General features: G+C 36.8%; 1 protein-coding gene across 1 annotated transcript in view; it reads left to right on the top strand.

The window, feature by feature from the left end:
• Positions 1-13,161, top strand: part of LOC110462514 (UDP-N-acetylglucosamine transferase subunit ALG13 homolog) — a 16,189-nt gene extending 3,028 nt beyond the window's left edge. The window contains exons 2-4 of the mRNA XM_021516489.1: positions 690-852; positions 2,367-2,505; positions 11,598-13,161. Coding sequence (XP_021372164.1) covers positions 690-852; positions 2,367-2,505; positions 11,598-11,709 — 414 coding nt within the window. The 3' untranslated portion in view covers positions 11,710-13,161. The remainder of the gene's footprint in view (positions 1-689; positions 853-2,366; positions 2,506-11,597) is intronic.
• Positions 13,162-14,089: the final 928 nt, after the last annotated feature.

Genomic DNA, 14,089 nt, shown 5'->3' with positions numbered 1-14,089 from the left:
GGGATGAAACCGGAGTGCTTGTAGAAAACCCCCAGTGGTTGGGCAGGTGACCCCATACATCCGATCTGGGAATCGAACCCCAGTCTCCTTGGTAAAATGTCTTTTGTCTGATTTTTGTGATTTAAACTTGTTTTCAGCGTCTAAATTTACAGTTGTTATGTCTAGAGGGTTGTACTCATTGATGTCCTTGGGGGCAAAATGTATGAATTGCATCATTAATTATTGAATGTTTTTGTATGCTTTGATCATCTTTACTTTGCTGGTGTGTGATTGAAATAAATAAAGTTCAGGGGTTGACTGCAACATGTAGATAGTTGATGATTTTATATAGTTTTGTAAGCCTGTGTGCTAGTCGTCTGTCTGCGGTTTCAGGTCCAGAGTTCATCAGTTAGGTTACAATTAGTGTTTGCTGTAATATTTGCAAATGAATGTTACCGCATGTCATTGTAAATTTTTTAACCGGTCATTATCTTTTTGCATGTAAGGATCCCAGATAATGTCACTATATTCCAAAACTGTGCACATAAGAGTGATGAAGGCAGTTTTCTTGAAAATCATGAGGCAGAATTTTTCATTTGTAACATTATCCATGTGTTTTTTTCATTTTATTCAAAATTTTCCCTATTTTCATCTATTTTGTTTGAATTATGTTTTTGTTTGCCTTAAGTATTCTCTTAACTTTTTTCTAGGTGTTAGAGGAGAAAGGATATACTAGTGTAATACTGCAAACAGGAAGAGGAATCAGCGAACCACTAAGTGGTCAAGTGGGGAAAGTAACAGTACAACACTACCAGTACAAACCAAATATACAGGAGGACATCTCATCAGCAGACTTGGTTATCAGTCATGCTGGTATGTATATATAGCCTAGCCTAATTCACAGATCTCCCTGTAAAAGGACACACTGTTTATCAGTTTCATTAGTTTAAAGTCACACAGGTGGGTGTTTTTAGTAGATGATCAGGTAAAGTCACACAGGTGTTTGTTTGTAGACTTCGATGACCAGGTAAAGTCACACAGGTGGGTGTTTGTAGTTAATTATCAGGTAAAGTCACACAGATGGGTGTTTTTAGTAGATGATCAGGTAAAGTCACACAGGTGGGTGTTTGTAGTTGATGATCAGGTAAATTCATACAGATGGGTGTTTGAAGTAGAAAATCAGGTAAAGTCATTCAGATGGGTTCGTTTGTGTACCATCACACCTACAGTTTATACTGATTCCTGATTTTGTTCTCATCACCAACTCTTATTTGAATGAAAATATAAGACATTTTGTTTATTGCTTTCAAAGGGCCATAACAAATGGCTGGGTGGGTTATGACTGTAATAATCCAATGCATGATCAAGCATCCATCTTCAATTTTACTGATGTATCTTAGAAGCTAATGCTTGGAGCTTTAATTTTTTGCTATCTTGTTGAATTTACATGTTAATTCTTCCATGAAAAGCATGAAAGTAACACCACCACAAAAATTACCAAGTACCTTGGCATTGCTGAACTTCTTGTGATCATAAATGGAACTCCTGTCTCATCAGTAACAACATCTAAAATCTTTGTTATTGAGAAGAAGTTTTAAAATGATGTTTAACATATTTGACCCCTGTGACCTTGAAAATAGATGAAGGTCATTTGTTTGAACAAACATGGAAGCCCTTTATCCCATCATGTTACTGGCCAAATATCATTATCCTAGGCTTCTTGGTTATTCAGAAGAAGTTGTTTAAAGGTTTTATACATAGTTGACCCCTGTGACCTTGAATATAAGTCAAGGTCATTCATTTGAACAAACTCTGTAGCCCTCTATTACAGCATACTACTGGTAAAATAGCATCATCCTAGGCATCTTGTATATTGGGAAGAAGTTGTTTAAAGTTTTTAAAGATATTTGACCCTTGTGACCTTGAATATAGGTAAAGGTCATTCATTTTAACAAAACTTAGTAGCCCTTTATCCTAGCATGTTACTGCCTAAATATCATTATCCTAGGCCTAAGTTATTCAGAAGAAGTTGTTTAAAGATTTTTTAAGACAATTGACCCCTGTGATCTTGAAAATGGGTGAAGATCATTTATTTGAACAAACTTGGTAGTCCTTCATCCCAGTTTGCTTCTGGTCAAATATCATCACCCTAGGCCTTTCGGTTTTTAAGAAGAGGTCATTAAAAGTAAAAAAGTGATGCCAGACGACTTTGTGCCAGGTGAGCTAAAATCCAGTGGAGTAAATTTGACCAGGATACACAAATATTTACCTCTTAATAAGTAAAATGGTCTGGTCAGGAATATTATGTTTATGCCAGTAACAGTAACTAATATGCTATATCAAGAGTGCGGTACTTCATAAAGGCCAATGGACGTTTTGTTTTCCAGGAGCTGGGAGTTGCTTGGAGACATTGGGGGCAGGGAAGCCATTACTTGTTGTGATCAACAGTGAGCTGATGGGCAACCACCAACTAGAACTTGCCAAACAGCTGCACAAAGATGGCCACATTTATTATTGTGACTGTGGGTAAGTCATCTTATAAAATTATCATAAGACATTTTGGAAGATTTAAGAATTCCCGTACCACAGCCAAAAATATAACTACCCACTGTTTTGGCATGAGTAAAGCTTTCATCATCTTCGCAAGCCAAGGAGTAGGTAGATCGTACAGGATCGTAACCCTTGGCTAGCGAAGATAAGCCAAGGTTTACGATCCTTTACGATCCGATCTAGATCTGAGGAGTAGATAGATCCTACAGTATCGTAACCCTTGGCGAGCGAAGATAAGCCAGGGTTTACGATCCTTTACGATCTGGTCTAGATCTGAGGAGTAGATAGATCCTACAGTATCGTAACCCTTGGCGAGCGAAGATAAGCCAAGGTTTACGATCTTTTACGATCTGGTCTAGATCTGAGGAGTAGGTAGATCATACATGAGCGTAACCCTTGGCTAGCGAAGATAAGCCAAGGTTTACGATCCTTTACGATCCGATCTAGATCTGAGGAGTAGATAGATCCTACAGTATCGTAACCCTTGGCGAGCGAAGATAAGCCAAGGTTAACGATCTTTTACGATCAGGTCTAGATCTGAGGAGTAGATAGATCCTACAGTATCGTACCCCTTGGCTAGGGAAGATAAGCCAAGGTTTACGATCCGTTACGATCGGGTCAGATCTGAGGAGTAGGTAGATGGTACAGGATCGTAACCCTTGGCTAGTGAAGATAAGCCAAGGTTTACTATCCGTTAGGATCGGGTCAGATCTGAGGAGTAGGTAGATGGTACAGGATCGTAACCCTTGGCAAGCGAAGATAAGCCAAGGTTTACAATCTGTTACGATCGGGTCAGATCTGAGGAGTAGGTAGATGGTACAGGATCGTAACCCTTGGCAAGCGAAGATAAGCCAAGGTTTACAATCTGTTACGATCGGGTCAGATCTGAGGAGTAGGTAGATGGTACAGGATCGTAACCCTTGGCTAGTGAAGATAAGCCAAGGTTTACAATCTGTTACGATCCGGTCTAGATCTGAGGAGTAGGTAGATTGTACAGGATCGTAACCCTTGGCTAGGGAAGACAAGCCAAGGTTTACAATCCGTTATGATCTGGTCTAGATCTGAGGAGTAGGTAGATCCTACAGTATCGTAACCCTTGGCGAGCGAAGATAAGCCAAGGTTTACGATCCGTTACGATCCGGTCTAGATCTGAGGAGTAGGTAGATCCTACAGTATCGTAACCCTTGGCGAGCGAAGATAAGCCAAGGTTTACGATCCATTACGATCCGGTCTAGATCTGAGGAGTAGGTAGATGGTACAGGATTGTAACCCTTGGCTAGCGAAGATAAGCTCTCATTAACTATTTCTTAAAGTAAAGCTTTACCCAGTGGTACTTAAAAGCAAAAAACTAAAGATGGAAAAATAAAATATCAAATTCAGTGGGACTAGCCTGGAATTCAACCCTAGACTTGAGATTGTTATACTACGCTCTAACTGACTGAGCTACCATGTCAATCAACAGTCCTAGACTAACTGTGCTACAGTTATATCCAAAATGTTTGATACAGCAACGTGAGTATCAACTTGTCCATACTACAAATTCTGAACTGTTGAAGAGATATATCTCTTCATGAAAATGATGAAGTCAAATAGTGTAAATTGTATTGGAGTGTTTATTATATATATTGGTTTCTTTCATCAAAGTCAAATCATAGATGTCAAAAATTGAGTATGCCATTTACATTTGGGGTTGGCAGGCGTTTGGGAAGGGATTGGTTAATGTATGATTTTATAGTGAAGATGGTCGTCCATGTAAAATTTCCTCAACTACCATTGTGGATGTCTTACTGATAGTTATGTGTATGTGATGACATTTCGTACTCTTGTTGTCTCCCTAGGCACCCCTTAGCCGTTAAATCTCTAACATGTAAGCAACTTGTAAAGCTATATCATCAGTGAGAAAATGTTAAGTAAGGAAAGTAACATCCTGATGAGTTTAATTTTTACTAAACAACAAATCTAGGCAAAGACACTGTACTGTGAAAAATAATCGTGAGTGCATCATACAATGTGGACATAAGATACCCAAGAGCTTAATGCATACTGAGGAGGCCTGTGTCTACTTACAATTAATACAACACTGCGGTCAGTGCCTTAGACAATAATTGTGCTAATTATGCAACCACCATCCCTCAGATTTCTAATGTAATCATTGGTTGTATTTGTATACTTCAAGATCGACATGCTTCCTCAAATGACAAAATATCATTGATTCATTGCATGTGTACATACAAAATATTTGGACAAACGTACACCGAAAAACAGCTCACCGATGTTTTCATCTGTCAGAGGACCAGTCAGTATGCATACATACCATTAGATCACAAAATTCTCCCAGTGTAAATAACAACATCTACACCAAATCAATTTCCTCATGATGGTAAAAATGTATAACCCTAAAGTCAAGGTCACCTGTAAGTGATGGATGATAAGTATAACCCTAAAGTCAAGGTCACCTGTAAGTGATGGTAAAAATGTATAACCCTGAAGTCAAGGTCACCTGTAGTTGATGGCTAAAATGAATAACACTGAAGTCAAGGTCACATGTAAGTCATGAATGGAATGTCAAACCCTGAAGTCGAGATCACCTGTAAGTTATGGTTAAAATGTATAACCCTAAAGTCAAGGTCACCTGTAAGTGATCGTTAAAATGTATAACCCTTAAGTCAAGGTCACCTGTAAGTGATGGATGATAAGTATAACCCTAAAGTCAAGGTCACCTGCAAGTGATGGATGATAAGTATAACCCTAAAGTCAAGGTCACCTGCAAGTGATGGATGATAAGTATAACCCTAAAGTCAAGGTCAACTGTAAGTGATGGTAAAAATGTAAAACCCTGAAGTCAAGGTCACCTGTAAGAGCTGGTAAAAATGTAAAACCCTGAAGTCAAGGTCACCTGTAGTTGATGGCTAAAATGAATAACCCTGAAGTCAAGGTCACATGTAAGTCATGAATGGAATGTCAAACCCTTGAGTCAAGGTCACCTGTAAATTATGGTTAAAAAGTTTATCTCTGAAGTCCAGGTCACCTGTAAGTTATGGTTAACATGTATAACTCTGAAGTCAAATTTACCAGTAAGTGATGATTAAAATGTATAATTCTGAAGTCAAAGTCACCTGTAAGTTATGGTTAAAATGTGTTACCCTGAAGTCAAGGTCACCTGTAGTTGATGGCTAAAATGAATAGCCCTGAAGTCAAGGTCACATGTAGGAGCTGGTAAAAATGTAAAACCCTGAAGCAAAGCTCGCCTGTAGTTGATGGCTAAAATGAATAGCCCTGAAGTCAAGGTCACATGTAGGAGCTGGTAAAAATGTAAAACCCTGAAGTCAAGGTCACATGTAAGTCATGAATGGAATGTCAAACCCTTGAGTCAAGGTCACCTGTAAATTATGGCTAAAATGTTTATCTCTGAAGTCCAGGTCACCTGTAAGTTATGGTTAAAATGAATAACCCTGAAGTAAAAGTTACCAGGAAGTTATGGTTAAAATGTATTAACCTGAAGTCAAGGTCACCTGTAAATTATGGCTAAAATGTTTATCTCTGAAGTCCAGGTCACCTGTAAGTTATGGTTAAAATGAATTAACCTGAAGTCAAGGTCACCTGTAACAGCTGGTAAAAATTTATAACCCTGAAATCAAGGTCACCTGTAGGTGATGGCTAAAATGTATAACCCTGAAGTCAAGGTCACCTGTAAGAGCTGGTAAAAATGTATAACCCTGATGAAGTCAAGGTCACCTGTAGTTGATGGCTAAAATGAATAACACTGAAGTCAAGGTCACATGTAAGTCATGAATGGAATGTCAAACCCTTGAGTCAAGGTCACCTGTAAATTATGGTTAAAAAGTTTATCTCTGAAGTCCAGGTCACCTGTAAGTTATGGTTAACATGTATAACTCTGAAGTCAAATTTACCAGCAAGTGATGATTAAAATGTATAATCCTGAAGTCAAAGTCACCTGTAAGTTATGGTTAAAATGTGTTACCCTGAAGTCAAGGTCACCTGTAACAGCTGGTAAAAATTTATAACCCTGAAATCAAGGTCACCTGTAGGTGATGGCTAAAATGTATAACCCTGAAGTCAAGGTCACCTGTAGTTGATGGCTAAAATGAATAACCCCGAAGTCAAGGTCACATGTAAGTCATGAATGGAATGTCAAACCCTGGATTCAAGGTCACCTGTAAATTATGGCTAAAATGTTTATCTCTGAAGTCCAGGGCACCTGTAAGTTATGGTTAAAATGAATTAACCTGAAGTCAAGGTCACCTGTAACAGCTGGTAAAAATTTATAACCCTGAAATCAAGGTCACCTGTAGGTGATGGCTAAAATGTATAACCCTGAAGTCAAATTTACCAGTAAGTTATTGTTAAAATGTATAACTCTGAAGTCAAGGTCACCTGTAAGTTAGTCAAGGTCACCTGTAAGTTATGGTAAAAATGTATAACCCTGAAATCAAGGTCACCTGTAGGTGATGGCTAAAATGTATAACCCTGAAGTCAAATTTACCAGTAAGTTATTGTTAAAATGTATAACTCTGAAGTCAAGGTCACCTGTAAGTTATGGTTAACATGTATAACCCTGAAGTCAAATTTACCAGTAAGTGATGATTAAAATGTATAATCCTGAAGTCAAAGTCACCTGTAAGTTATGGTTAAAATGTGTTACCCTGAAGTCAAGGTCACCTGTAAATTATGGTTGAAATGTATTACCCTGAAGTCAGTGTCACCTGTAAGTTATGGTTAAAATGTATAACTCTGAAGTCAAGGTCACCTGTAAGAGCTGGTAAAAATGTAAAACCCTGAAGTCAAGGTCACATGTAGGAGCTGGTAAAAATGTAAAACCCTGAAGTCAAGGTCACATGTAGGAGCTGGTAAAAATGTAAAACCCTGAAGCAAAGCTCGCCTGTAGTTGATGGCTAAAATGAATAGCCCTGAAGTCAAGGTCACATGTAAGTCATGAATGGAATGTCAAACCCTGAAGTCGAGATCACCTGTAAGTTATGGTTAAAATGTATAACCCTGAAGTCAAATTTACCAGTAAGTTATTGTTAAAATGTATAACTCTGAAGTCGAGATCACCTGTAAGAGCTGGTAAAAATGTATAACCCTAAAGTCAAGGTCGCCTGTAAGTTATGGTTAGCATGTATAACTCTGAAGTGAAATTTACCAGTAAGAGATGATTAAAATGTACAATTCTGAAGTCAAAGTCTCCTGGAAGTTATGGTTAAAATGAGTATTGTCCCAAAGTATTGGCACAACTATAAATGGAGGATATGTATAACCCTAAACTCAAGGGCACCTGTAAGTTATGATGAAAATGTATAACCCTTAAGTCAAGGTCACCTGCAAATTATGGTTAAAATGTGTTACCCTGAAGTCAAGGACACATGTAAGTCATGAATGCAATGTCAAACCCTGGAGTCAAGGTCACCTGCAAATTATGGTTAAAATGTAAAACCCTGAAGTCAAATTTACCTGTAAGTGATGATTAAAATGTACAATTCTGAAGTCAAAGTCTCCTGGAAGTTATGGTTAAAATGTTTATCTCTGAAGTCCAGTTCACCTATAAGTTATGGTTGAAATGTATTTCCCTGAAGTCAAGGTTCCCTTTTAGATATGATTAAAATGTATAATCCTAAAGTAAAGGTCACCAGTAAAATTGGTTAAATATTAATACCCCAAAGTAAAGGTCACCTGTAAGGTTAGGGTTAACATGTATAACCCTGAAGTCGAGATCCCCTGTAAGTTATGGTTAACATGTACAACTCTGAAGTCAAATTTACCTGTAAGTGATGATTAAAATGTATAAGCCTAAAGTCAAGGTCACCAGTAAAGTTGGTTAAATATTCATGTCCCCAAAGTCAAGGTCACTTTTAAAGATGTTTAAATATTCATATACCCAAAGATAAGGTCATCAGTAAAGATGGTTAAATTTTCATATCCCCAAAGTCAAGGTCATCAGTAAAGATGGTTAAATTTTCATATCCCCAAAGTCAAGGTCACTTGTAAATATGGTTAAATATTCACATCCTCAAAGTCAAGGTCACTTGTAAGTTATGGTTAAAATTAATAACCCTGAAGTAAAGGTCACCTGTAAGTTATGATGAAAATGTATAACCCTGAAATCAAGGTCACCTGTAAATTATGGTTGAAATATATTACCCTGAAGTCAAGGACACATGTAAGTCATGAATGGAATGTCAAACCCTGGAGTCAAGGTCACCTGTAAGAGATCGTTAAAATGTATAACCTGGAAGTCAAGGTCACCAGTAAGGTATGGATAAAATGTATAACCATGAAGTCAAGGTCACATGTAAGTCATGAATGGAATGTCAAACCCTGGAGTCAAGGTCACCTGCAAGTTATGGTTAAAATGGGTAACCCTGAAGTCAATGTCACTTGTAAGTTATGGTTAGCATGTATAACTCTGAAGTGAAATTTACCAGTAAGTGGTGATTAAAATGTATAACCATGAAGTCAAGGTCACTTGTAAATATGGTTAAATATTCACATCCTCAAAGTCAAGGTCACCAGTAAGGTATGGATAAAATGTATAACCATGAAGTCAAGGTCACTTTTAAAGATGTTTAAATATTCATATACCCAAAGATAAGGTCATCAGTAAAGATGGTTAAATTTTCATATCCCCAAAGTCAAGGTCCCCTGTAAGTCATGGTTAACATGTATAGCTCTGAAGTCAAATTTACCTGTAAGTGATGATTAAAATGTACAATTCTGAAGTCAAAGTCACCTGTAAGTTAGGGTTAACATGTATAACCCTGAAATCAAGGTCACCTGTAAGAGCTGGTAAAAATGTATAATCCTAAAGTAAAGGTCACCTGTAAGGGATCGTTAAAATGTATAACTCTGAAGTCAAGTTTACCAGTAAGCGATGATTAAAATGTATAATTCTGAAGTCAAAGTCTCCTGGAAGTTATGGTTAAAATGGGTAACCCTGAAGTCAAGGACACATGTAAGTCATGAATGGAATGTCAAACCCTGGAGTCAAGGTAACCTGTAAATTATGGTTGAAATGTATTTCCCTGAAGTCAAGGTCGCCTGTAAGTTATGGTTAGCATGTATAACTCTGAAGTGAAATTTACCAGTAAGAGATGATTAAAATGTATAACCTGGAAGTCAAGGTCACCTATTGGTTATGGTTAAAATGTGTTACCCTGAAGTCAAGGTTCCCTTTTAGATATGATTAAAATGTATAATCCTAAAGTAAAGGTCACCTGTAAGAGCTGGTAAAAATGTATAATCCTAAAGTAAAGGTCACCTGTAAGGGATCGTTAAAATGTATAACTCTGAAGTGAAATTTACCAGTAAGTTATAGTTAAAATGTATAACTCTGAAGTGAAATTTACCAGTAAGTGGTGATTAAAATGTATAAGCCTAAAGTCAAGGTCGCCTGTAAGTTATGGTTAGCATGTATAACTCTGAAGTGAAATTTACCAGTAAGAGATGATTAAAATGTACAATTCTGAAGTCAAAGTCTCCTGGAAGTTATGGTTAAAATGTTTATCTCTGAAGTCCAGGTCACCTATAAGTTATGGTTGAAATGTATTACCCTGAAGTCAAGGTTCCCTTTTAGATATGATTAAAATGTATAAGCCTAAAGTCAAGGTCACCAGTAAGGTATGGATAAAATGTATAACCATGAAGTCAAGGTCACATGTAAGTCATGAATGGAATGTCAAACCCTGGAGTCAAGGTAACCTGTAAATTATGGTTAAAATGTTTATCTCTGAAGTCCAGTTCACCTATAAGTTATGGTTTAAATGTATTACCCTGAAGTCAGTGTCACCTGTAAGTTATGGTTAGCATGTATAACTCTGAAGTCGAGATCACCTGTAAGCGCTGGTAAAAATGTATAATCCTGAAGTCAAAGTCACCTGTAAGTTATGGTTAACATGTACAACTCTGAAGTCAAAGTTACCAGTAAGTGATAATTAAAATGTATAATTCTGAAGTCAAAGTCACCTGTAAGTTATTGTTAAAGTGTATAACTCTGAAATCGAGATCACCTGTAAGAGCTGGTAAAAATGTATAACCCTGATGAAGTCAAGGTCACCTGTAAGTTATGGTTAAAATGTATAACCCTGAAGTCAAGGTCACCTGTAAGTTATGATTAAAATGTATAACCCTAAACTCAAGGTCACCTGTAAGTTATGGTTAAAATGTATAACCCTGAAGTAAAAGTTACCAGGAAGTTATGGTTAAAATGTATTAACCTGAAGTCAGGGTCACATAACGTAAGTAATGGTTATAATGTCAAACCCTGAAGTCAAAGGTTACCAGTAAGTTATAGTTAAAATGTATAACCTTGAAGTCAACTTCTAGGCGTCTAGAAAGTGACAGTTAAATGTGCATATACCAAGAGTCTTGGCACCAGTAAAGATGTTTGAATATTCATATTCTCATAGTCAAGGTCACCAGTAAAGATGGTTAAATATTCATATCCCCAAAGTCAAGGTCACTTGTAAAGCTGGTTTAATATTCATAACCCCATAGTCAAGTTCACTTGTAAAAATGGTTAAATATTCACATCTTCAAAGTCAAGGTCACCAGTAAAGATGGTTAAATATTCATGTCCCCAAAGTCAAGGTCATCAGTAAAGATGGTTAAATATTCATATTCCCAAAGTCAAGGTCACTTTTAAAGATGGTTAAATATTCCAATCCCCAAAGTCAAGTCCACTTGAAAAGATTGTTCAATATGCACATCCCTCAAGTCAAGGTCACCAGTAAAGATGGTTAAGTATTCATATCCCCAATGTCAAGGTCACCAGTAAAATTGGTTAAATATTAATACCCCAAAGTAAAGGTCACCAGTAAAGGTGATTTAGTATTTATATCCCTAAAGTCAGGGTTTACTTGTAATTCACATAAGTGATTGTTTAATAGGCATAAATACCTTAAGTCAAGGTCACCACAACAGGTGAGCAATACAGGGCTATTTGGACTTTTGATGAAAAATTGTTTTAAAGCTTGATTTTTATTAAGATTATGCAGATTATACTATGGTACATCTTTCTGTGGTTATTAATAGACATGTTTCTATTGTTTCAGATCCCTTCTTCAGACTCTAAGGGAGATTAACTTAGACAATCTAAAACCATTCAAAAAAGGTGATCCTTCAAAATTTGCTGCTTTCCTTGACACTAAAATGGGATTTTCCTGACAGAGGATGGATCAAAATCTGTTTTTCCTTTAGTTGTTACAATTATCCATTGAAGTTGTACCACCATACCGGATTTGTTGACATGATGTGTCATCTAACTGGAATTTATTGTTTGTCAACATCAGTACTGAAACAAGTTCTTAAAGAATTTATTCGGAAAAAAAACCCCAGCGACTTCAACGTTTTAAGAAAAGAAGAGAAATATTTACCATACAACACGGATTCCTTAGGAAAGAAGACTAACAACTTCAACGTTTAAAGAAAAGAAGAGAGATGTTTAACCCTTTCACCCCTAGGAAGCTTTGCTAGACTCTACCATACATTTATTTGGATGAGTCCATTATGGTCTATAGTGGTGAAAAGGTTAAAGGATGAACATGAATTATTTTGAATTGTCAGATCTACTGACTTTCCCATTTTCAAACTCATTGGATAAACCTGCTAGGAGTTGGTAAACATTTTTCTCTCACAACCACTGTAGGTTTCCTCATTTCTGACTTACTGGATAAACCTGCTAGGAGTTGGTAAACATTTTTGGTTACCTACTAGTGGGTGATTGCATTGGTCAATTCATTACTTATGAACGTCACGTAACAATGCTTTACGAAGTCATCTTCCATTGTGACGTCATGATTCACGGCTAATAGTTTCCCCATAGAAAGCCGACATAGTGTATTTTCAAGGGAATCATATGGCTTTCCAGGTATAAAATATGAACGTTATGGGAGAAAGAGGACCCCAAACTCGTGATGGTAGATTATCATGTTTATCCAACTCCGTTGTGTCTTTATTAATTTGAAAATTATCTAATTCGAGTTGGATTAATATGATAAACAACCATCACTCGTTGGGGAACCTCTATACCCACTAGTGGGTAACTTACTGGACGCTATTTCATTGGTCAGTCTTCTAACTATAACGTAAAGTTACTATTTTTTTAGCAAAATGTTTTTGTGATATTTTCTTGGAGAACCAAATATGGCTCAAAGACGGACAGATCTTGGAATGGCAGAGTTATGTAAGTGTGAGGTGGAAGGGTTTTTAGTGTATGTCATAAAATTACAGAATTGAAATGCTTATTGAATAAGCGTTATGTTATAGAATAAAAGGTCAGCTAATTGAATACATGAAAACATTTGATTGAGTTTAAAAAACAATTTGGACAGATGTAGAGATAAGATTAATGGTATGAATGTATAAATAAATTAAGAAATTAACAACAGCATTTGAATGGAAAATGAATTTACTTCATTGTCAGGACAACTGCATCCTCGATACCCAGAGTAAACGCTCACTTTCGCTCTCTGCACCCCTGGAATATTTCATAGCAAAATCGAAGGCTCGGTGTACGCCACTTTGTGGTCGAAACGAGTAGACTAGTTCGATCCTTTGATGTACATCAAAAGAATCTTGCGGTCACGCAACGGTTACCTGACACCAATCAAATAGCTTGCCGCGTGCCTTCAATATTGCTTTGGCATATTCCAGGGGTGTAGAGAGCGAAAGTGCGCGTAACCCCTGGGGTATCGAGGATGTCGGAAAGGGCACTCAAAGGGATACAAAGATTGTTTTATAAAAAAAAAACGACGAGAATACCGCAGTGTCAGTAATACCGTAATTCGAACTCAAATTTGATAAAACTAAGGCAGAATATGAACAAAAGAAAACGTGTAGTAAATAGAGCAGAATAAGACCTGATGCTCCGGAAGGGTGAGCGTCTTCTGCTTCATAGACGACTCCGGTCATGTATATCTTGGTCAAATGCAAGTAACGTATACAGTTAGTGAAAGAATCCGTTAGTAAACCAATCAAGGAAAAGAGCAAATCAAAAAGCTAGAAGGTCATGCCATACGTAAAGATTATCCACAACCAGGCAGAAGATAGTCTGTTGCTATGGCTGCTATGGCATAGCAACAGCAATGATTCCCAACAAATGCTTCGTAATATCCTGGATGACACTCGGATAGAAACAGCTAAATGAAACGTTGCAAAAAGCGTGTACAAGATCGGATTCAAGAACTGCGAGGCATTTTGTATTGGAGAAACTGGTAGGTGATTTTTGGTCAGACTTTGTGAACACATGAAAATACGGAAACCAGCATAAAACTATGAACTGATCACCTGTGTTCAACAATATATCATAGCTACTAAACCTTTTTGATGATAAAGATGTTACATCTCTTAAAATATCAAAATGGACATGTACTGTACAGGAGTAGTTTTTAAAAATGCTTTATAATATATATTTGTGAATCTTAAGTGCTTAAATATGAATTAGCAACTGTATTTTATTGTTGAAACTACTTCATGATATAATTTATAAATATGAAGAAGTATCTGTAATTGTTTAACCTTTTTATCTCCAAGCATTTTTCCATAT

Source organism: Mizuhopecten yessoensis, unplaced genomic scaffold (genome assembly GCF_002113885.1).
Source record: "Mizuhopecten yessoensis strain PY_sf001 unplaced genomic scaffold, ASM211388v2 scaffold10797, whole genome shotgun sequence".
Classification (NCBI taxonomy): Eukaryota; Metazoa; Mollusca; class Bivalvia; order Pectinida; family Pectinidae; genus Mizuhopecten; species Mizuhopecten yessoensis.
The sequence above is the reverse complement of the archived record's forward strand: the minus strand, read 5'-3'. Positions and strand labels throughout refer to the sequence as shown.